We start from the raw sequence: 24,755 nt of genomic DNA, 5'->3' as shown, positions 1-24,755 counted from the left end.
GGGGGGGGATTTTGACTTTTAACCCCTTTAAAGCCCAAGACGTATTAATACGTATCTGCTCCATGGGCTTTAAGATCCTGATGCGTATTAGTACGTCTTTGCAATCGCGCCCGCACACAGGCTGTGCGGGCGCGATCGCCGCCGGGTGTCACCTGATTGTGACAGCTGACACCAGGTACTATGTGCAGGGAGCGGTCCTGCACCGCTCCCGGCACATTAACCCCCGCAATGCTGCGATCGAAGTCGATTGCAGCATTGCGGTGGCAAGGGGAGGTGTTCGCAATACTCACCTCCTCTTCCGGCCTCCAGTGCTGTTTGCCGCGGCTTCCCGGATGTTGCCATGACGACCCGATGTCGTCATGACAACATCCGGGTCACCAGACAGCAGTAAGCTATTTTGGTCATGCGCAGTGCATGACCAAACTATCTTCTCCCTGTGCAGCACTGACAGCCTGCGTAGCACAGGGATGGTGCTCCATTCCTGTGCTATGCAGGCGATCAGAATAAAAAAAGTGAAAGTCCCATAGTGGGACAAAGTAAAAAAAGTGTCAGAAACTGTAAAAAAAAAAAAAAATAATAAAAAAAATAATCCACCAAAAATCAAAAAGTCACACAGTGCTCCTTTCCTTCTGAACTCTGCCGTGCGCCCAAACACTGTATTTTCCTCACATATGGGGTATTTGCGTACTCAGGAGAAAGTGCACAAAAGTTTTGGGGTCCATTTTCTCCTCTTACCCTTGTGAAAATAAAAAAATTGGGGCTAAAACATCATTTTTATGGAGAAAGTTTGATTTTTTTTATTTTCACGGCTCCATGTTATAAACTTCTGTAAAGGTCTTGGGGGTTCAGGATGCTCACCACACATCTAGATAAGTTCCCTGAGGGGTCTAGTTTCCAAAATGGTGTCACTTGTGGGGGGTTTCCACTGTTTAGGCACCTCAGGGGCTCCCCAAATGCAACATGGCAGCCGCTAATTATTCAAGCAAATTTTACATTCAAAAAGTCAAATGGCGCTCCTTCTCTTCCGAACCCTGCCATGCGCCCAAACAGTGTTTTTTCCCCACATATGTGGTATCTGCGTGCTCAGGGGAAATTGCACAACAAATTTTGGGGTCCATTTTTTCCGGTTACCCCTGCAAAAATAAAAAAAATTGGGTCTAAAGTAACATTTTTGTGAAAAAAGTTAAATGTTCATTTATTTCTTCCACGTTCCTAAAATTCCTGTGAAGCACCTGAAGGGTTAATAAAGTTCTTGAATGTGTTTGTGAGCACCTTGAGGGGTGCAGCTTTTAGAATGGTGTCACTTTTGGGTATTTTCTGTATAAAGACCCCTCAAAGTGACTTCAAATGTGATGTGGTCCCTAAACAAATGGTTTTGTAAATTTTGTTGTAAAAATGAGAAATCGCTGGTCAACTTTTAACCCTTATAGCTCCCTAATAAAAAAAAATTTTGGTTCCAAAATTGTGCTGATGTAAAGTAGACATGTGGGAAATGTAATTTATTAACTATTTAATGTGACATACACTACCGTTCAAAAGTTTGGGGCCATTTAGAAATTTCATTATTTTTGAAAGAAAAGCACATTTTTTTTCAATGAAGCTAACATTAAATGAATCAGAAATACACTCTATACATTGTTAATGTGGTAAATGACTATTCTAGCTGCAAACGTCTTGTTTTTTTTTTCAGTATCTACATAGGTGTATAGAGGCCCATTTCCAACAACCACCACTCCAGTGTTTTAATGATACATTGTGTTTGCTAACTGTGTAAGAAGGCTAATGGATGTTTAGAAAACCCAAGAAAACCCTTGCACAAGTATGCTAGCCGAGCTGAAAACGGTTTGGCTGATTTGAGAAGCTATTAAATTGACCTTCCTTTGAGCTAGTTGAGAATCTGGAGCATTACATTTGTTTGTTCTATGAAACTCTCAAAATGGCCAGAAAAAGAGAACTTTCATGTGAAACTTGACAGTCTATTCTTGTTCTTAGAAATGAAGGCTATTCCATGCGAGAAGTTGCCAAGAAACTGGAGATTTTCTACAGCGGTGTGTACTACTCCCTTCAGAGGAGAGCACAAACAGGCTCTAACCAGAGTAGAAAGAGAAGTGGGAGGCCCCGCTGCACAACTGAGCAACAAGACTAGTACATTAGGGTCTCGAGTCTGAGAAATCGACGCCTCACAGCTCCTCAACTGGCAGCTTCATTAAATTGTACACGCAAAACGCCAGTGTCAACGTCTACAGTAAAGAGGCGACTCCGGGATGCTGGCCTTCAGGGCAAAGTAGCAAAGAAAAAGCCATATCTGAGACTGGCTAATAAAAGGAAAAGATTAATATGGGCAAAAGAACACAGACATTGGACAGACGAAGATTGGAAAAAAGTTTTATGGACAGACGAATCAAAGTTTGAGGTGTTTGGATCACACAGAAGAACATTTGTGAGATGCAGAACAACTGAAAAGATTCTGTAAGAGTGCCTGACGCCATCTGTCAAGCATGGTGGAAGTAATGTGATGGTCTGGAGTTGCTTTGGTGCTGGTAAAGTGGGAGATTTGTACAAGGTAAATGGGATTTTGAATAAGGAAGGCTATCACTCCATTTTGCAACGCCATGCCATACCCTGTGGACAGCGCTTGATTGGAGCCAATTTCTTCCTACAACAGGACAATGACCCAAAGCACACCTCCAAATTATGCATGAACTATTTAGGGAAGAAGCAGGCAGCTGGTATTCTATCTGTAATGGAGTGGCCAGCGCAGTCACCAGATCTCAACCCCATTGAGCTGTTGTGGGAGCAGCTTGACCGTATGGTAAGCAAAAAGTGCCCATCAAGCCAATCCAACTTGTGGGAAGGGCTTCAGGAAGACGGGGTGAAATTTCTCAAGATTACCTCAGCAAATTAACAGCTAGAATGCGAAAGGTCTGCAATGCTGTAATTGCTGCAAAGGGAGCATTCTTTGACGAAAGCAAAGTTTGAAGGAGAAAATTATTCTTTCTAATAAAAATCATTATTTCTAACCTTGTCAATGTCTGGACTATATTTTCTATTCATTTTGCTACTCATTTGATAAATAAAAGTATGAGTTTTCAAGGAAAACACAAAATTGTCTGGGTGACCCCAAACTTTTGAACGGTAGTGTATCTCTCTGATTTAAGGGCATAAAAATTAAAATTTTGAAAATTGCAAAATTTTCAAAATTTTTGCCAAATTTCCGTTTTTTTCACAAATAAACGCAAGTGATATTGAAGAAATTTTACCACAATCATGAAGTACAATATGTCACGAAAAAACAATCTCAGAATCACTGGGATCCGTTGAAAGCAAAGCAACCCCAGAACATCACATTACCTCCACCAATCTTGACAGATGGCGTCAGGCACTCTTCCAGCATCAAACCTACAAAGAATACTTCCATACAAAAACCTTATTTAAATAGTTAATCTTTATTTGTATACAAAAACATTATAAAAACAAGTAAAAAAGATATACTGCAGAATTAAAAACAGCTGGTATACAAAACCTATGTGTGTCACATGCATAGAATAAATTCAGAATAAATACCAAATAAATATGTTTGCTCATATGCAGAGAGACATGTATGCACACACATGCCCCCTTAATATATATAGGTAAATATAAATAAACCAATATAAATACATCAGTAGAGAAAGAGCATGTATATTACTGGAGATTGTAACTCCGCTACACAAAAGAAGATCACTTGTACATTTTGCCTAGGTATTTTAATTTAGTAAACAAAAATGCAAATGTAAGTATAAATAAATTCTAAGGCAACCGCAAGTGCTTCTTGGTAAAGCAGATAAATATATATGCACACATGTGAGAAGGTCCACACTATAGTTACCAGACATAGCCCTCTAACGTACGTTTCGCAGGTCTTGCTTCCTCAGAAAGGGCGTATTCCAGCATCTTTTCAATTGTTGTGCGTCTCACAAATGTTCTTCTGTGTGATCCAAACACCTCAAACTTTGATCCGTCTGTCCATAAAACTTTTTTCCATTCTTCCTCTGTCCAATGTCTGTGTTCTTTTGCCTATATTAATCTTTTCCTTTTATTAGCCAGTCTCAGATATGGCTTTTTCTTTGCCACTTTGCCCTGAAGGCCAGCATCCTGGAGTTGCCTCTTCACTGTAGACGTTAACACTGGCGTTTTGCGTGTACTATTTAATGAAGCTGCCAGTTGAGGAGCTGTGAGGCATTGATTTCTCAAACTAGAGACTCTAATGTACTTGTCTTGTTGCTCAGTTGTGCAGCGGGGCCTCCCACTTCTCTTTGTACTCTGGTTAGAGCCTGTTTGTGCTCTCCTCTGAAGGGAGTAGTACACACCGCTGTAGAAAATCTCCAGTTTCTTGGCAACTTCTCGCATGGAATAGCCTTCATTTCTAGGAAAAAGAATAGACTGTCGAGTTTCACATGAAAGTTCTCTTTTTCTGGCCATTTTGAGAGTTTCATAGAACAAACAAATGTAATGCTCCAGATTCTCAACTAGCTCAAAGAAAGGTCAATTTTATAGCTTCTCAAATCAGCCAAACCATTTTCAGCTGGGCTAACATACTTGTGCAAGGGTTTTCTAGGGTTTTCTAAACATCCATTAGCCTTCTTACACAGTGAACAAACACAATTTACCATTAAAACACTGGAGTGGTGGTTGTTGGAAATGGGCCTCTATTACACCTATGTAGATATTGTAATAAAAACAAGACATTTGCAGCTAGAATAGTCATTTACCACATTAACAATGTATAGAGTGTATTTCTGATTCATTTAATGTTAGCTTCATTGAAAAAAAAAATTCTTTTCTTTCAAAAATAATGAAATTTCTAAATGACCCCAAACTTTTGAACGGTAGTGTATATCTAATATCTTTCTACCATCTAGCTATATCTTTATATAAGATTGTTTTATTATTTTTGCCAGCTAGCTTTAAGTTTACATAGAGTATTATAGTATGTAAAAGATGATGTTAAAAACTCATTGTATACAGATTGTATACGCATGTCATATGGATGCAAGGCGAGAAGAAATATGCACACTCGCATAGCACTTGCATGACAAAAGGTAAACCATACGGATACCACTTGTCCAACTTTTCAGGATGAACATCGGAGCGTTTTTTATACTCAGATGTGAGCAAACTCTTATAGAGAACCCAACAGCAAAAACACTGGTATGTTTCATTGCATGCTACAATACAGTTCTGTACCAAGCACAATATGGTGACATACAAAGTGTCTGTGACTCCATAGTATGTGGCGACTAGGTGTGTTGCCTATATTCTTTAACATATGGGTCTGACATGTTCATGGGGCCTTACAATACTCATTTACAACTGATGACTAGACAATTACAAGTTTAGAAGTTCTATGGCTTCTTTGCAGTTTGGCTGAAATAATACACAGCGCATTATAAGCATTCTCCTTTGCATTCTTTCACGTATAAAAGAGGCCTAGATGTCTTTCTAGAAAAAGTATCAGTTGTATGTACCAGATGACTGGAGATGTGTCTGTGATCCTGAGAGAATCGGGGCCCTTTATGTAAATACTCTTGGGTCCAGCTGTCACAATTTGATCCGAGCGCCAGTGCACTGTGCTCCGATTCGCTCGCATGAGAGAATCGGAGCACAGGTGCGGAGAAGACAGAGAATTTCTCCATCGGTGATAATGTCATGCAAGAGTTGGGAAAGACTAGGTGCAACACAAAGGGATGAGGGGAAGGTAGCCCAGACACTAGGGAAAGGGGGAGTGTAGACCCCTTAGGCTGATCTGATATCACCCTGTCTCCCCTAACGTCATTATATTGGTTCCTCACTAATCGCCACACTGGAACCTAAAACCCTGTATTTTCCTAGAGCTAGGCCCTGGCTATGGAAGGGGGGATGAGCACTAGTCAGTCCCCACTAACAACTAAAGACAACAAGGTAGACAGATACGGGGGAAAGTAACTTATCTTGAGCCAATTTCAGAGAGAAAGCACATATGTCTTCTTAGCACCAGAGAGGAAGTAAGAACAGCACGAGCTCCAAGCTTTCACAAGGAAACGTGAATATCACCGGCACATTCCTGCTGCAAAGTGAGATTATTTAACCCCTTAAAGACCCTGGGATTTTCCGTTTTTGCATTTTCGTTTTTTGCTCCCCTTGTTCCCAGAGCCATAGCGTTTTTATTTTTTGGTCAATATGGCCGTGTGAGGGCTTATTTTTTGCGGGACGAGTTGTACTTTTGAACGACATTACTGGTTTTACCATATAGTGTACGGGAAAAAAATTCCAAGTGCGGTGAAATTGCACAAAAAAAAAAGGCGCCATTTCCTGAGACCCGTAGCTTCTCTCCATTTTTCGGGATCAGGGGCCGGGTGAGGACTTACTTTTTGCGCGCCGAGCTGACGTTTTTATTGATACCATTTTGGGGTGGATCCGATGTTTTGATCGCCCGTTATTGCATTTTATTGCATTGTTGCGGCGACCAAAAAACGTAATTCTGGCGTTTAGAATTTTTAGAATTTTTTTCTCATTACGCCGTTTACCGTTCGGATTAATTCTTTTTTTATATTGATAAATCGGGCGCGATTTTATTTTGAATGGAGCGAAAGGGGGGTGATTTAAACTTTTATATTTTTTTTATATTTTTAAAAATATTTTTTTTACACTTTTTGCTTGCTTCTATAGTCTCCATAGGAGACTAAAAGCTGCAACTGTCCGATCACCTCTATGTAGCAGAAGTGCTCCTGTGCTATGAGCGCCAACCACTAGGTGGCACTCATAGTGATCATTACATGACAACCACTGGGGTCTGCTGCAGACCCAGTGTTGTCATGCCCACCCATCAGTGACCCGCGATCACGTGACGGGGTCACCGATGGGGGGGTAAGTGACGCGCTTCCGGCGCTGTTAAATGCCGCTGTCAGAGATTGACAGCGGCATTTAACTGGTTAAAAGCCGCGATCAGCTGACATGTGCTCGGTTCAGTGCCGGCTCACCACCGGAGCCCTCACTGAACCGGGGGTGATGGCCTGGGGGTTAAACACCCAGGCCAGGGTGTCAATAAGAGCAGGAAGGAGGTAGCCGCTGGGTCCTAGAATGAAACAGCTAAGAAGGTGTTTGTAATGACAAACTAATAGATCTTCTGCAGCCAACTGCAGAGCGACTGTCTGTCACATCTATGTAGATCTAAATGTGGGGAACAGAGCGCGCAATAGGGTGATACCCTATGGAGGAAGAGTGCTGGTTACACTCACCTGATGGAGTTGTGACAGGCACAATGTCTATGAAGGCATGAAGAAAAACAGCTGCTGCTGCCCCGTGGCTGGAAGATAAATCCTCCAGGAGATATTGGATCCAGTTGGATAAACACGTAGGTGGGCTGCGCTGCTGAAGTGAATCAATTATTCAGAGATGATGATGATGAAAAAGGCTTTTTATTAACAATGCGTTTCAACGCCGTACCGGCGTCTTTTTCAAGTAAAGAAACCAAATGACATAAAAGCCTTTTTCATTATCATCATAATCATCTCTGAATAATTGATTCACTTCAGCATCGCAGCCCACCTACGTATTTATCCAACTGGATCCAATGTCTGTCACATCTGACACACCTGTGACAGCATCCCCCCCTCTACAAGTGGCCTCCGGACACTCAGGGCCAGGTTTCTCAGGATAAGAGGTGTGGAATGAACGAACCAACCTGGGACCGTTCCTCTCTGATGCTGAAACCCACATCCTCTCCTCTGGACCATAACCGTTCCAGTGCACCAAGTATTGTAGAGAACAACGGTGGAGACGAGAATCTACAATCCTCAAAATCTGAAACTCCAGAATACCATCAACCATTACTGGGGGCGGCGGTAGAGATGAGGCCTAAAGAGGTTCCACACACAGTTATATGAAAAAGCTTGGGCACCCCTATTAATCTCAAGCTTAATGTTATATAAAAATTGGTGTTTGTGCAACAGCTATTTCAGTTTGATATATGTAATAACTGTTGGACACAGTAATGTTTCTGCCTTGAAATGAGGTTTATTGTACTAACAGAAAATGTGCAATCTGCATTCAAACAAAATTTTACAGGTGCATAAATATGGGCACCCTTATCATTTTCTTGTTTTAAATACTCCTACCTACTTTTTACTGACTTACTAAAGCACTTTTTTTGGTTTTGTAACCTCATTGAGCTTTGAACTTCATAGCCAGGTGTATGCAATCATGAGAAAAGCTACTTAAAGTGGCCACTTGCAAGTTGTTCTCCTGTTTGAATCTCCTCTGAAGAGTGGCATCATGGGCTCCTCAAAACAACTGGCAAATGATCTGAAAACAAAGATTATTCAACATAGTTGTTCAGGGGAAGGATACAAAAAGCTGTCTCAGAGATTTAACCTGTCAGTTTCCAATGTGAGGAACATAGTAAGGAAATGGAAGATCACAGGGACATTTCTTGTTAAGGCCAGAAGTGGCAGGCCAAGAAAAACATCGGAAAAGCAGAGAAGAAGAATGGTGAGATCAGTCAAGGACAATCCTCAGACCACCTCCAGAGAGCTGCAGCATCAACTTGCTGCAGATGGTGTCACTGTGCATCGGTCAACTTTACAACGCACTTTTCACAAGGAGAAGCTGTATGGGAGAGTGATGCGAAAGTAGCCGTTTCTGCAAGCACGCCACAAACAGAGTCGGCTGAGGTATGCAAAAGCACATTTGGAGAAGCCAATTTCTTTTTGGAAGAAGGCCCTGTGGACTGATGAAACCAAGATTGAGTTGTTTGGTCATACAAAAAGGCGTTATGCATGGCGGCAAAAAAACACAGCATTCCAAGAAAAACACTTGCTACCCACAGTAAAATTTGGTGGAGGTTCCATCATGCTTTGGGGCTGTGTGGCCAATGCCGGCACCGGGAATCTTGTTAAAGTTGAGAGACGCATGGATTCCACTCAGTATCAGCAGATTCTTGACAATAATGCTCAAGAATCAGTGATAGAGTTGAAGTTACGCAGGGGATGGATCTTTCAGCAAGACAATGATCCAAAACACCGCTCCAAATCTACTCAGGCATTCATGCAGAGGAACAATTACAATGTTCTGGAATGGCCATCCCAGTCCCCAGACCTGAATATCATTGAACATCTGTGGGATCATTTGAAGAGGGCTGTCCATGCTCGGCGACCATCAAACTTAACTGAACTGGAATTGTTTTGTAAAGAGGAATGGTCAAAAATACCTTCATCCAGGATCCAGGAACTCATTAAAAGCTACAGGAAGCGACTAGAGGCTGTTATTTTTGCAAAAGGAGGATCTACTAAATATTAATGTCACTTTTCTGGTGAGGTGCCCATACTTATGCACCTGTCAAATTTTGTTTGAATGCAGATTGCACATTTTCTGTTAGTACAATAAACCTCATTTCAAGGCAGAAACATTACTGTGTCCAACAGTTATTACATATATCAAACTGAAATAGCTGTTGCAAAAACACCAATTTTTATAAAACATTAAGCTTAAGATTAATAGGGGTGTCCAAACTTTTTCATATAACTGTACTTCTTGAGTAAAAACCTGTGGAAAACAATGTGGACCTTAAGGGCCTGATGAAGCACAAGACGAAACGCTGCTGGGTTAATGACGGCGGTTATTTTATAGGGACCAATAAACCTAGGTCCCAGCTTCCAAGAAGGGACTTTCAACCTAATATTGCTTGTAGACAATCACACATTCATGACACAAGTCATTCATATTTAGGTTTGGACCTGTCAGCTATGCTTTTATACTTGTCCACCATGATTTTTAAATTACTGAGAACCCCCTGCCACACCGAGGAGAGCGACGAATCAAAACGTTCCTCCTCAGGAACTCCCGAAGCTCCTCCCCCACTAAAGGTACCAAACTGTGGATGGTAACCGTATTCACCAAAGAACGGTGACCTGCCAGTGGATTCTTGATGATGATTATTAATGGCAAATTCTGCCAGCGGTAAGTAGGATACCCAATCCTCCTGATTTTTGGAGACAAGACTCCTGAGGTAGGTCTCCAAATTCTGATTGACGCGCTCAGTCTGTCCATTCAACTGAGGGTGGAAGGCAGAGGAAAAGGACAGCTGCACCCCCAGTCGAACAGAATGCCTTCCAGAACTTGGAAACAAATTGGGTCCCCTATCTGACACCACATCGGAGGGAACCCCGTGAAGCTTCACAATCTCATTTATGTACACCTGAGCAAGTGTCTTGGCACTTGGAAGTGCAGGTAATGCGACGAAGTGCAGAAACCGGTAGGTCAGTAATAAAATCCATGGACAACTGTGTCCATGCCTACTAGGGATAGGTAGCGGAAAAAGAGTACCAGATGGATGAGTATGCGAAACCAGGGCTGTGGTGTCGGTGCCCATTTTGGTGGAGTTGGAGTCGGTATAACATGGACCAAGGGATTATTTCACAATGAACCGACCCCATCCTCAGTTTTACATTATGTACAATATGAGTAAATGCTTTCTGTGCAAGTGGCGCTGAGTCGATGGCGAAGATGGAAATAGACTTAGCTAAAGTACAGCAAGCAAGACCATAAGTTTTCACAAACTCAGCATCAACCATGCTGACTCCGGCACCACTGTCAACAAACACAGAAATTTTCTCAGTTTTGCTCTCTAGCACCACCTCTGCTATCAGGACAAACCGGGGGAACTGCAGGTTGGCGACAAATGCACCACTTGCTTATCCAACTCCAGACTGCCAAGAGTTAATCGAGTCTCCTTTTGTTTAGGAATTGAAGGACAGGTCCCAATAAAATCTCCCTTTTTCCCACAAAAAAAAAGCCTTTTTTCTTGTGAATCTCCAGGGAAATGTATGATGTAAAGGCTCGTCCTTACTGAATGGGTTCCTCCACCTCCCCCAGTACTGGTTCATTGCCAGACCACTCCCCTGGCAGAGGTACATAACGCCGACAAGAAGCCTCCAGAGAAGGTGGCCTCACCCGTCTATCCCCAAGGCGTCTATTGAGACGTATGGCCAATGACATGGCAGCCTCCAAGGACTGAGGGGTTTCATTTACTGCCACAGCATCTTTCAACCTCTCAGTAAGACCCTCACAAAATTGGCTTTTAAGGGCTCAGTCATTCCATTTAGAATCTGTTGCCCATCTACGGAATTCAGAACTGTACGTCTCCACTGACCGATTCCCCTGCTGAAGGCGACGTAGCCTAGACTCGGTCAGGGTCATCATAGATGACGGCCAGAGCCCCGAAAAACCCCTCTACAGACTGGAATCCTGCGGTAAAGAAATCGCCCAGGATTGAGGATCTCCCTGCAGTAGACATCTCTACTGGCTGCTCCTCACTTCCGGAGGAGTAAGGACAAAGTTTAAAATACAGTTTGCAGGTCTCCTTGAATACAAAAACTTGTCCCTACCTCCTGAAAACCTGTCCGGGAGGGCATCCTTGGGTCCAGGCTGGACAGACCTACCTGCAGAGACCCCCACATTAGCGACCTGTAGCCGCTGATGCTGTTGCTGATCCTCACAGTGGAGGTCATTCACCTCCAGAGGCAGATTGCGCAGCCGCTGTGCGAGCTCTGCAACTGAAACCATACCAAGGAAAAAAGAAAAAAAAACACACACGAAAAAAAAACAAACACACGAAAGTGTCAGTTTTTTTTTTCTAAATGTGCACAGCCGGTGATAATGGCACTCAAGGTGTGGGAACAACTCAGTGCAACACGAAGGGATGAGGGGAAGGAAGCCCAGACACTAGTGAAAGGGGAAGTGGAGACCTCCTAGGCTGATCTGATATCACCCTGTCTCCCCTAACGTCCCTATATTGGTTCCTCACCAATCGCCGCACAGGAACCTAAAATCCTGTAATTCCCTAGAGCTAGGCCCTGGCTAGGGAAAGGGGGGATGAACATTAGTCAGTCTCCACTAACAACTAAAGACAACAAGGTAGACAGATACAGGGGAAAATAATTTAGCTTGAGCCAATTTCAGAGAGAAAGCACACACATCCTCTTGGCACCAGAGAGGAAGTAAGAATAGCATGAGCTCCAAGCTTTCACAAGGAAACATGTGCACATCACTGGCGCCTTCCTGCTGCAAAGTGAAACTATTTAAACACCCAGGCCAGGTTGTCAATTTGAGCAAGAAGGAGGTAGCCGCTGGGTCCTAGAGTGAAACAGCTAGGAAGGTGTCTTTAATGTCAAACGAAGAGATCTTCTGCAACCAACTGCAGGGCGACTGTCTGTCACATCTGACACACCTGTGACACCTGATTCCTGTGATGTCTTTAACTAGGCGGTGTTTTGGTCTTCCAATAAAATCAGTGTTTTATCAGCAGGAGATCATCACTAGAGGATTAGAGGTATCTGCCTTCTGATCCAACCACTGATTTTCAGTTTGCTGCCAATATACAGTGAATACAGAAAGCTGCCAATCAGTGATGTGGGCAGGGTTATCACAACTGCTGCACCCAGTAAACTAAGTGATACATAGCTGGAATCAGGGTCTCTGTACTTTTGGTATCTGAGTTGTGTTATTCTGTAATGTCTATTATCTGTACAAGTCCCCTCCAAAATGTAAAGTTCTGCTGAATATGTTGGCGCTATAGAAATATAAATTATTATTATTATTATTACACCGTCCCCCCCACCTCAAGCTGCTTTCAGATTACATAGTAAAACCTGCTGAAATAGAAATGTGACGTTTTGTGCACACTCGTTCTCCATGAACCAAACATTTTTTGAGCAACAGAAATGTAGTAAAATATGCTCTTCTGCAGAAAAGGGTATATATTTACATATACTCTTCAATAGTCAGACATCTCAAAAAAGAACATCATCTTGTCATATGTTTGGCAAAAATCCAGTTTTAATTCTCTTATCTATTCATGATCCATATTCATGAAAATAAAATAGAGCCCTACCAAGGCTCAACAGGAAGCATAGATAGATGCAGAAATAATAATTGTCTAATATAATGTAATTATTCCATTTGTAATATTTAGACATAATAAGGGGTGTATAGATCACCGACGCCAGCGCAAACTTCCGTACATTCAGCTGAAGGGTGTTGCGGCGCTGAGGACTAGCCGGGTCCGTGCTCTGCAGTACCTGCTGCCGGCCAACCAGAAGCCAGCAGCTGACGTTGGCGTGCACGTGACTGGGGGCGCATGGCGGTGACGTCATGCACTGCCCGTTGCTTGCATGCTGAAGTCAGAAGAGGACGCCACGCAGCAGGGGAGCCGATGGAAGGTGAGTAGAATCATTTTTTTTCCCAGGATGGGCCCAGGATAAGGGACATATTTACCAGAATGGGGGACATATATATCAGTATGGGGCTCAGGATAAGAGACATATACCAGGATGGGGCCCAGGATAAGGGACATATATACCATAATGTGCCTAGGATGGGAAACATATATATACCAGGATGGGTAACATATATATACCAGGAAGGGGAACATATATATACCAGGATGGGGTCCAGGATAAGGTACATATATACCAGAATGTGCTTAGGATGGGGAACATATATATACACCAGGAAGTGGAACATGTACACCAGGATGGGAAACATATATACTAGCATGGAGGTCATATATACCATGATGATGAACATATATACCAGGATGGAGGCCATATATATCAGGATGAGATACATATACCAGGATGAGGGACATACAGTATATACTAGGATGGTCCCAGGATGGGGGACATATATACCAGGAAGGAGCTCAGGATGAGGGCCATTACCACATAATGGGGGACGGGGGGCTGCTCGTATCTCCTTATAGGATTTAGAATGCTACGGGGGGGGGAGGCAGGTCCAAATTTTGTACCAGGCACTGGCTGTATTATCTCAGTCAGGTATGTTGGATTCTATAATGCTGCGGCGTTTCAGAGTCAAATAAACATGGCTGAGATAACACAGCCAGTGCTGTGGGCAGTATGTGTCAGGTTCTCTTTAAAGTAATGTCTATTTAGTACAATATCAAATCTGATCATGTCTGAAAGTATGTGGACCTTTTAATTATTATGTAATTTTTATGTAAATCTGGTAAGATTTAGCTATTAATAAGCCATATATGGTAAGTATTGAACTAGTTATTTAGAAGAATAAAAGGGAATGTTCACACTAGTCCAGAGTTCAAGCTAACTTTTCACATGGGCATGAATATCAGATACAAAAAAAATAGAAAATCTTTTTATCAATTTACATTGTACTAAACATGTGTAAGAATACTATGCAGCACATTTGTTGAAAGTACACAACAAAGCATAGTACAATGCAAGTGAACAGGGTTTTACATATACCACTTGCATGAAGCAGAAAAACGGAGAAAAGCAGAGTTTTGTTGCCAATTTTACCCATTGCAATGCATAGAGTGCTTTAGCAGGACATGTTAGCTTCACTGCAAGTTTGATGCAGACTTTAATTTTTTATGCCTTCTATTTTATTCAATTGGAGTGTGGCAGCACATTTATTAGTACCATTTCACTAAGATGTAGATCAAGTTTTCTGGATTGGTGAGATTCCACATTTATGTTTGAGATGAAAATCCCTTTGACATTATCTTTACAAATTGTGAATGTGCAGTAGTTTATCCACCTCCTTAAAGGGAACCTGTCACCAGAAAAAACGCTACTAACTTGCAGATATGGGGTTAATGTGCATGTTAGTAGTGTTACCTGCCCGGCACCTGCACATAGCTGAATGCTGCTGGGAGAAAATTAACTTTATTCTCCCCGGCAGCATTCAGTTTCAGTCACGGGGACGGCGAATACAGAGTGGCGGCGCCCCCGGCCCTGACTGACAGCCGGCCCCAATGCAGAGGGAGTGTCAGTCAGGGCCGGGGGCATGGTTACAGCCGCTGCTCTGTATTCTCAGAGCGGTGACTGAACCAGCATCGGGGTGTCGCCCCCGTGACTGAAACGGAATGCTGTCGGGGAAAATAAAGTTAATTTTCTCCCCTCAGCATTTGGCTAAGTGCAGGCGCCGGGCAAGTTAGTAATGCTATTAACCTGTAGATTAACCCCTTATCTGCAGGTTAGTAGCATTTTTTTCTGGTGACAGGTTCCCTTAAATAATGCATCTAAATAATTTTTTGCTGATATTTTCAGTACACTTTGTTGTAAAACATATTATTAATCACTAGTGTGTATAATGTTGTGGAATGTGTTCTGTTGTAATTAATGGGAGGTAATGTCATCATTAGGGGGACTATACTGTATATTCTTACAATTTCTCTATTGAGAAAGACCCCTTGGGTTGTATCTTGCTGTTGAGTGAATTTTCCTTTAAAAAAAAAAAAAAAAACACGCAGAATTTATGCAGCTGAAGCCACATCAAAGTCTGCACAGTTTAGGTCAGCTTTACACATTAGTTTTTTTCCTCGTATGTGAAAAACAGTTCTTGTTTTTTTCAGTGTGTTGGACCTATTTTTGGGTTGTGTGCCAGTTTTTACAATCCTTGTTGCATTCATTTCACTATGAAGAAAAAAAAAAGCTTTGTCTACCCATTAAGCCATAAAATATGAATGGCACATGGATTATTTCTGTGTGCTGTCCATCGTTTTTTGCTTTTTTTAAAGTGTCAGTTGCCTTGCACCGTTGAGTTTTATCTGGAACATTGATCAAACTAGGACATAGCTACTTTGTTTTTTTTGGGGGGACGACAGTTGGTTTGCAAAAAAAAAAAAAGGCATGTGAAAAAGCACATGCATTATAATCGGTAAGTTATCTATAATAATAACAATGTGTTAAATTGGCCTCAGTCTGTAGTTTGCAAATGTGGATTTGCTGAAGAACATATACTGTGGAATGTTGGATATATAGATGCATCTTATGTGGACGTGCCCCAACAGTGTTCTTAAAGGGAATCTGTCAGCAAGATTTCACCCCCTTCCCCTCCAAACTATTTATATGTTCATGTAGCTCTTTCAAAGATATCCATACCTTTACATGGCCATAGCATTACTGAGAAATGAGCATTTGAATTGATATGCAAATGAGGGTGTAGCTCTGAAGCCTCTGTCACTCCAGCTCTATTCTCTGCCCTGCTTAATTGACAGCTTCTGTGCTGTGTGACTTCAGGCAAAGGAGTTACATAGGTTGAAAAAAGACCTAGGTCCATGAAGTTCAACCTTCCTCCACCAGTTGTACATTTTGTCACTGATTTAACTATAACCCACAATGTTATGTGTATCGAGGAAATCATCCAGCCCTTTTTTAAAAGCTGTAAGGCTATGTGCACACGTTGAGTATTTTGTGTGCAGAAATTTCTGCACCATTTCTACATCTCTTGGCAGGAAAACGCAGCCTCAAAGACGTTGCGTTTTTGCCTTTTTTTTGTCACGTTTTTTTGCCTGTGTTTCTTCAGTTCATTAAATGGGTGAAAAACGCAGGCGAAAACGTACAGAGAATTGACATGGTGGGTGTGAAATCCTGCTGACAGATTCACTTTAACCGGTTCCCGACCGCCCACTGTACATAAACGTCGGCGCTGCCCAGCGCCGACGTTTAAAAACGGTGGGTGGTCCCGCAGCGCTCAGGACCCCCAGGGTCCTGCTAGCGCTGCGGTACCCGTTCAGAGCGATAGCTCTGACATGTGGCATCATGGGGACCTGATTGGATCAGGTCCCCATGATGTTAACCTGTTCCTATCTTCTAGATGCCGTGATCCATAGCGATCGCGGCATTTAAAAGATAGTGACAGCCGGTGGTCGGCGATCGGGACCCCCCACATACCTGCCAGCGGCGGGGATCCCGGTGCTGTGACCTCTGACATCATCGAGACCTGATTGGCTCAGGTCTCGATGATGTCAGCGTCACACCAGCCAATCAGAGAGATCACCAGGGAAGTTTGTTTTAGCAACAAACTTTCCCGGGCGATCTGCCTGATAAATACATTGTTTCTCCTCCGATCTCAGTGAGAGAGCAGAGGAGAAACACTGTGACAAGAGCTGTCAGCCTTGCCACAGTAAAAGTGAAAAAAATAAAATAAAAAAGAAAGTAAGAGTTAGGGCTAGTCAGTCCTGTCAGATCAGTCAGTCCTGTCAGATCAGTCAGTCCAGTCAGTCAGTCCTGTCAGATCTGTCAGTCAGTCAGTCCTGTCAGATCTGTCAGTCAGTCAGTCCTTTCAGATCTGTCAGTCAGTCAGTCCTGTCAGATCTGTCAGTCAGTCAGTCCTGTCAGTCAGTCAGTCCTGTCAGATCAGTCCAGTCAGTCAGTCCTGTCAGATCTGTCAGTCAGTCAGTCAGTCCTGTCAGATCAGTCAGTCCTGTCAGTCAGTCAGTCCTGTCAGTCAGTCAGTCCTGTCAGATCAGTCCAGTCAGTCCTGTCAGATCAGTCAGTCCTGTCAGGTCAGTCAGTCCGGTCAGTCCAGTCCGGTCAGTCCAGTCCGGTCAGTCCAGTCCGGTTCCGTCCTTTCAGTCCGGTCCGTTTAGTCCGGTCCGTTCAGTCCAGTCAAAAAATAAAAAAATAAAATGGCCCGTCAGACTTATACCGCAGAAGAGGTGTATGCCCTGCTATGTTCTGACACTGATGACAGTGCAATCTCAGATGGAGATATGGATTTTGAGGGCTTTAGTAGCGGCGACACTGAGAGCTCAGAAATGAGCAGTGATTCTGTTCCATCCTCAAGCCCAAGGACCAGTACAGCAATAGGGGCAAATAGCGCTACTGGAGAAACGTCTCCAAATCAGGGAACACTGCCCAGTACAAGCGCTGTCCCTGCTACTAGTGAATTGGCGCACGCCAGTGTACAAGGGGCGTTGCCACATGATCTAGCATTTCCCAGATGGGAGGCTTCGGATTCGGCTGCTCCATTCAGCCCTGATTTCAACGCCATTCCTGGTATAAATGTGGAGGTGGAAGATTTTGGACCAATTCATTTTTTTAATTTGTTTTTTACAGACAGCTTGCTAGAGCATATTGTTGTGCAAACAAATTTATATGCATCCCAATTCATAAGCCAAAATCCCCGATCTTACTATGCTAGGGCAAATTTATGGACACCAACTAATGTCCCGGAAATTAAAAAATTTTTAGGACTTACATTTGCCATGGGGCTTGTTAAATAACCGAGCATTCGATCCTACTGGTCCAACCACCCTGTTCAAGCCACCCCTATGTTTTCAGTCGTTCTGCCTAGGACCCGTTATGAAATGCTCATGCGGTTTTGGCATTTTAACGACAATAGTCAATGCCTGCCCAGAAATGCCCCAGAACATGACAGGTTATATAAAATTAGACCCATCATTGAAAATTTGTCAGAAAAATTCTTAAGCCTCTACACCCCAACACAAAATATTTCTATAGATGAGTCCCTTGTAAAATTCAAAGGAAGACTGCACCTCAAGCAATTTATCCCATCTAAAAGGGCAAGGTTTGGAATAAAGATCTATAAAATGTGTGAAAGTTCAACCGGATACACATCCGCTTTCCGCATATATGAGGAGAAAGATAGCCAGCTAAACCCACCAGGATGCCCTACTTATCTGGGGACATCTGGAAAAATTGTTTGGGAGCTGATAAGTCCATTTTTTCAAAAAGGCTACAATCTATATGTGGACAATTATTACACCAGCATACCCCTATTTAAAAGTCTGGTTGAACACAACATCGGGGCTTGTGGGACCATCCGTAAAAACCGTCAGGGGTTTCCACAACCATTGGTCAACCAAAAGTTGCAAAAGGGGCAGTCAGGGGCTGAACGCAACTGAGAGCTGCTTGCCCTGAAATATAGGGATAAGCGGGATATTTTTGTCCTCAGCTCGATCCACACAGATGCCACAAGGGCCACTGTAGAACTAGGATCCACCACTCCGAAGCAAAAACCTGTGTCAGTCATTGACTACAACAAACACATGGGGGGTGTGGACCTTGCAGACCAGGTTCTACAGCCATACCAGGTATCAAGAAAGTCCTATACCTGGTATAAAAAGTTGGTTATTTATTTGTTTCAGGTGGCCACATACAATTCTTTTGTGTTGTACAAAAAAGCAGGAAATTCAGATCCTTTTCTTGATTATCAAGAAAAGGTAATTGAAAATCTTGTCTTTCAAAGTGTTAGCCCTGCTCATCCATTAGAATCTGAGGATGTGAAAAGACTCACTGAGCGACATTTTATTGCACTTATTCCAGCAACGGAAACAAGAAGGAACCCCCAGAAAAGATGTCGTGTATGTACTAAGAGAGGAATGAGGCGTGATACCCGCTACTATTGCCCACAATGCCCATCATTGCCAGCCTTATGCGTCACTGACTGCTTTAAAATCTTCCACACAGAACCACGTTTTTAAACTGTAAAAATGTATCCCAATTTGTCATTCAAACATTTGGTTCATTTAGTGAATGACACATTCGAGTAGAGCTCACTTAATTTCCAGGGGGGGGGTTCTCCAGAATCTAAACCTTCCATTGCGTGCTTGTTTCTGGAAATCATCCATTGAGTTAAAATGGTCACTAAACCCATAGATGAATTCCCAGAGGGGTGTCATTTCCAAAATGGGGTCACTTCAGGGGGGATTCTTTAGCTCTGGTACTCTGAAAAGTGCCAGAACAGCATAATCCCCCCTGAAGTGACCCCATTATGGAAATGACACCTCTGTGGGAATTCATCTATGGGTTTAGTGACCATTTACCTATCTACTTATTTTCCCACCACTAGATTAATTTATACAGAGAAGTAGATTGTAAAATTCGGTCACTTGTGGCGACATGGCATCCGCTATCGATTCCAGTCAAATTTCCATTCCAAAAGTCAAATGGCGCTCCTAACCTTCCAAGCCATGCCGTGCGCCCAAACAGTGGCTTTGCACCACATATGGGGTATCAGCGTGCTCAGGAGAAATTGCACAACACATTTTGGGGTCCATTTTTTCTGGCTGCCCTTGTGAAAATTAAAAATTTGAGGCTAAAGTAGCAGTTTTGTGTTAAAAATGTGTTTTTTTATTTTCACACTTCAACATTATAAAATTCTGTGAAGCCCCTGGGGGTTCAAGGTGCTCACCACACATCTAGATAAGTTCCTTAAGGGGTCTAGTTTCCAAAATGGGGTCACTTGTTGGGGGTTTCCTCTGTTTAGGCACCTCAGGGGCTCTCCAAATGCAACATGGCGTCCGCTATCGATTACAGTCAAATTTCCATTCCAAAAGTCAAATGGCGCTCCTTACCTTCCAAGCCATGCCGTGCGCCCAAACAGTGGATTTGCACCACATATGGGGTATTAGCGTGCTCAGGAGAAATTGCACAACACATTTTGGGGTCCATTTTTTCTGGCTGCCCTTGTGAAAATTAAAAATTTGAGGCTAAAGTAGCAGTTTTGTGTTAAAAATGTGTTTTTTTATTTTCACACTTCAACATTATAAAATTCTGTGAAGCCCCTGGGGGTTCAAGGTGCTCACCACACATCTAGATAAGTTCCTTAAGGGGTCTAGTTTCCAAAATGGGGTCACTTGTTGGGGGTTTCCTCTGTTTAGGCACCTCAGGGGCTCTCCAAATGCAACATGGCGTCCGCTATCGATTCCATTCAAATTTCCATTCCAAAAGTCAAATGGTGCTCCTTACCTTCCAAGCCATGCCGTGCGCCCAAACAGTGGCTTTGCACCACATATGGGGTATCAGCGTGCTCAGGAGAAATTGCACAACACATTTTAGGGTCCATTTTTTCTGGCTGCCCTTGTGAAAATTAAAAATTTGAGGTTAAAGTAGCAGTTTTGTGAAAAAAAGTTAAATGTTCATTGTTTTCTTCCACATTCCAAATATTCCTGTGAAGCACCTGAAGGGTTAATAAACTTCTTGAATGTGGTTTTGAGCACCTTGAGGGGTGCAGTTTTTAGAATGGTGTCACTTTTGGGTATTTTCTGTCATAAAGGCTCCTCAAAGTCACTTCAAATAAGATGTGGTCCCTAAAAAAATGTTTTTGTAAATTTTGTTGTAAAAATGAGAAATCGCTGGTCAACTTTTAACCCTTATAGCTTCCTAACAAAAAAAAATTTTGGTTCCAAAATTGTGCTGATGTGAAGTAGACATGTGGGAAATGTTATTCATTAACTATTTTGTGTGACATATCTCTCTGATTAAAGGGCATGAAAATTCAAAGTTTGAAAATTGCTAAATTTTCAAAATTTTCACCAAATTTCAGATTTTTTCACAAATAAACGCAAGTGATATCGAACAAATTTTACCACTATCATGAAGTACAATATGTCACAAAAAAACAGTCTCAGAATCAGGGGGATCCGTTGAAGCGTTCCAGAGTAATTACCTCATAAAGTGACAGTGGTCAGAATTGAAAAAACTGGCCCGGTCACGAAGGCAAAAACAGGCTCTGGCGCGAAGTGGTTAAAAGCAGCATTATGCTATGTAGAGTAGTAGTTTGTTCAGCTTGTACAATATGCACACATGGTGACTTTTCTAATAAGAAATATTGAAATAATATTCAGTATTCAAACATGTGATTTTTTTTCTGCATGCAATGCACAGAAAGGGACTTTACTGACGAAAATTTGCTTTAAGATGTGGAAAATTGTGGAAAATGAGGCCCAGTGAAATACATTAAACAAAATATGGCACCATGAAAAGAGTGTAAAATCTTGGTACAAGTTCAATTAACCCAGTCAGCATTGACGTATGGTTTAATTTGTCAGCTTTGGGTAAAGAAAGTCTTTGTTCTGAAACAGCGGCAGCATTGTTACCACAGACTTACAGTAAATATCACTGGTATTTCCAACACATACATTTAGAAATTTCCCACTAGGAACAGAGTCATTTTGCCAATAAGCTAGATAGGATCAGATGAAATTATTGGCAGAACATTATGAGGGCGTACAATAATCATCTGAAGAGAAAAAGTTTGTAATATACTTTAAGTTGAACAAAACAATTATCCAAAAATGGCCAAGACATTGTGTTATTTCTTTAGTAAAATGATTAATGACATAACAAACAATCGATGTACAATATTTTATTAATTAAGCCTAGTTCACATCTGTGTCACAGGCTCTTTAGCCGATTCCAGTAATCTTATCGCATAAAGCTTAGCATGCAGCATTACTTTTTTCAGTCACAATGATGGACACCATGGCAGAACTAGACCGATCCCATTATAAGCCTGTGGTGTGCCACTGCTGCCTGTCATGTGATGGACTCAGCATTCTGTCATTTTTTGTTTTCTGTTCGTATGACAGAACATAAAACTGGAAATGATAGTGCTTTAGTCTTTGATTCTTTAGCAGTTAAGACTTGTGATACTATGAATACAGGATGATATGAAGTACAACATGTCTATTTTTCAGACCCCTCAGTCTGTGGAGGATTGCCTACAGAGTACACTGTCATCCCTTTACCCCCCTTTTGAGGTGACTGCACCCACACTCCTGACCCAAGTGTTTTCTGTGCTAGAAAGGACATATCGTGAGGACCCTCTAAGATATACTTTGGAATTTCTGATCCCAGCTAAGAGAATCCTGCAGAATGTGCAGCACCAGGCATGTGTAAGTATACGCTTTACAATAATGCACCATTCTGACAGACCATGTTAATATGCTTAGGTTTTATTATATCTTGCTGTGTTTCACTTTCTGGCAAACTTTATGTAATTACCAATATATCTTATCCTTTGTTTTCTAGTCTCAATACAGCGGATTTCTCTTTTTCCATGAAGGATGGCCACTTTGCCTTGGTGAAAAGATCCTCATTCAATTGTCATCTCTTCCATGGCACTTTTTGAAGCCTGGAGATTTTTACTTGCAAGTCGTGCCATATTTAGAATGTTCTCCCAGGCTTGTGCTGAAGTGCCTTTCTCAGGATGGCAGTGGTGTACAGGAGATTGTAGTACCTGAATCCTCCCATTCATTCATTTTTTCAGCTGAATGGCTTAATAGCATTAATAAAGACCGTAGCTCAGTTCGCCTTGAGAACTGTTTAGCAGCTGTAGAGGAAAAAGTCCTTCGACTACCATGGTCAGAAGTAATCTATCCTCGATTTATCCATAAGGATGGCTTTATTGTTGGGAGGAGATGCCCCTCAGGTCCTCTTATGCCACCTCTGGAGTTCCGAAGTCCTGGTGATGGAGGAATCACAATTGGAGAGGTTGTCGATCCCAAAGTCAATACTCATTTGCCGTTGTCACATAATCAGGAAGAAATTCAAAGCTGGAGAGTTGGTGCTTTTTCACCACCTATGCTGGATTCTTTCTCTGGCACTGCCGCAGAATCTGTAGAAGGGGAATATGTCGAGCTAAGTCCCCCCCATACAGGGTTAGTTGGCAAAGATGAAAGTCCCAGGGATACATGGCTATCAAGGGCAAAGACTGCTCCAAGCAGAAAAGGTAAAAAGAAGGTTCCGCAAGCATGGCTTCACCAAAGAAAGCCTGGAAAGGTAGGTTCTTTGAGCACTTTAAAGGGGAGGTCAGAAAACATATGGGAAGATAGATCTTGCACAGAGGATGCTGGAGAGCAAACTCAACCATCGGCAGAGGTTAACAGTTACTGGGATGTTGATACATCAAAATATTCTGCTGAAAGTGATGTATTGGCTGAATGGAGAAAAGGTTTGGATCTTCTTCAAAGACATGAGAAAGATATATTTTCAGAGGAGAGACACTTATGGGAATCTTCTGACATTCTGGTAAAACATGCTAAGGACTGTGAAGTGGAACAAAAGGAAATATCATGGGAAGTGGGGACCACCGTACACAAAGGTAGTTCCCAAGAAGAGGACAATTTATCAAATTCAATAAAAGGATGCTCTTTAAATGCTGATATCACTAAAGAAACAGAGAATGTGCTCTCCACTTGTGACATTACTAAAGACAGCCAGGACTTGTTCACTGGAGATAGTTCAGAACCATTTAAAGAAAAATGTGATCATCTAACGCATATTGATGAATGTCAAAATGGCAGCCAACTGGACAATTCAAAGCAAGCACCTAAAGAAAGTAAAACAGCAATAGATACCCTTAATGAAACGTGTTTTTCGAAGGGCTCTTTGGTGACTGGAACTGGAAGAACATGGGCAGACGGTCAAGAAAGAATTTCGATTATTGAAGGTAATGTTATTGAGGACATTCAGGTACCATGTGTTGAGGCAAAAGGGCACCAAGGAAAAGGAAAGCATCCTGCTTGGGATCCGATCACTGAATTATCTCATAAGACAGGAAGAGGGCGAAGAAAAAAAAGAAACAAGAGGGGTAAGGGGGCTACAAGAGCAGAGGCAAGGAAAGTTGTTCACAGGGTTGAACAGACCAAAACTAGTAGCAAAGAAGAAGAAGAAAATAATAAACCTCTTATCACCTCCAAAGATGAACTGGACGACAACAAAACTGGTCAGGAGCCAATTCGTAGACAGTCTACTGAGTTAGGTATAGTATATTGCATTGTATATGCCATAAATTTAAGACATGTATGTTATGTCATGTTAAACATGCAGTTTCTGATAACAGGTTAGTTATATAACCAGTGCAAAAAGTACAGGGAAATTGTCTCAGATAAGTAACCTAGTGCTCGTTTACACTGGCCAATGGTGACCGTTAAATGACCACAGATCAATTACTTGTTTAGTGATCTGTGGTTGTTTAATAGCCTGTTTAGAAAAGCTGATCACACTTCTGTTGATTGAATGAACAGTCATGTGTCATTGTTCTCGGCAGCACAGATTCTGTTTACATAGGATAATGCTTAAAAATCATTTCATCTAATCAACAAGCATTTTGCTCGCTTATCGGGCAATTAGCAGCCTGTTTACACTGCCCGGTTATAGGGAAATGAG

General features: G+C 42.1%; 1 protein-coding gene across 1 annotated transcript in view; it reads left to right on the top strand.

The window, feature by feature from the left end:
• LOC141256769 (rho guanine nucleotide exchange factor 40-like) overlaps nucleotides 1-24,755 on the top strand; it is a 170,556-nt gene that overhangs the window by 18,921 nt on the left and 126,880 nt on the right. The window contains exons 2-3 of the mRNA XM_073671194.1: nucleotides 22,283-22,480; nucleotides 22,617-24,348. Coding sequence (XP_073527295.1) covers nucleotides 22,283-22,480; nucleotides 22,617-24,348 — 1,930 coding nt within the window. The remainder of the gene's footprint in view (nucleotides 1-22,282; nucleotides 22,481-22,616; nucleotides 24,349-24,755) is intronic.

The sequence above is a fragment of the Phyllobates terribilis genome, unplaced genomic scaffold (genome assembly GCF_046119375.1).
Source record: "Phyllobates terribilis strain yellow unplaced genomic scaffold, ASM4611937v1 Scaffold_1__5_contigs__length_1240528914, whole genome shotgun sequence".
NCBI lineage: Eukaryota > Metazoa > Chordata > Amphibia > Anura > Dendrobatidae > Phyllobates > Phyllobates terribilis.
This window is presented reverse-complemented; position numbering and strand designations above follow the sequence as displayed.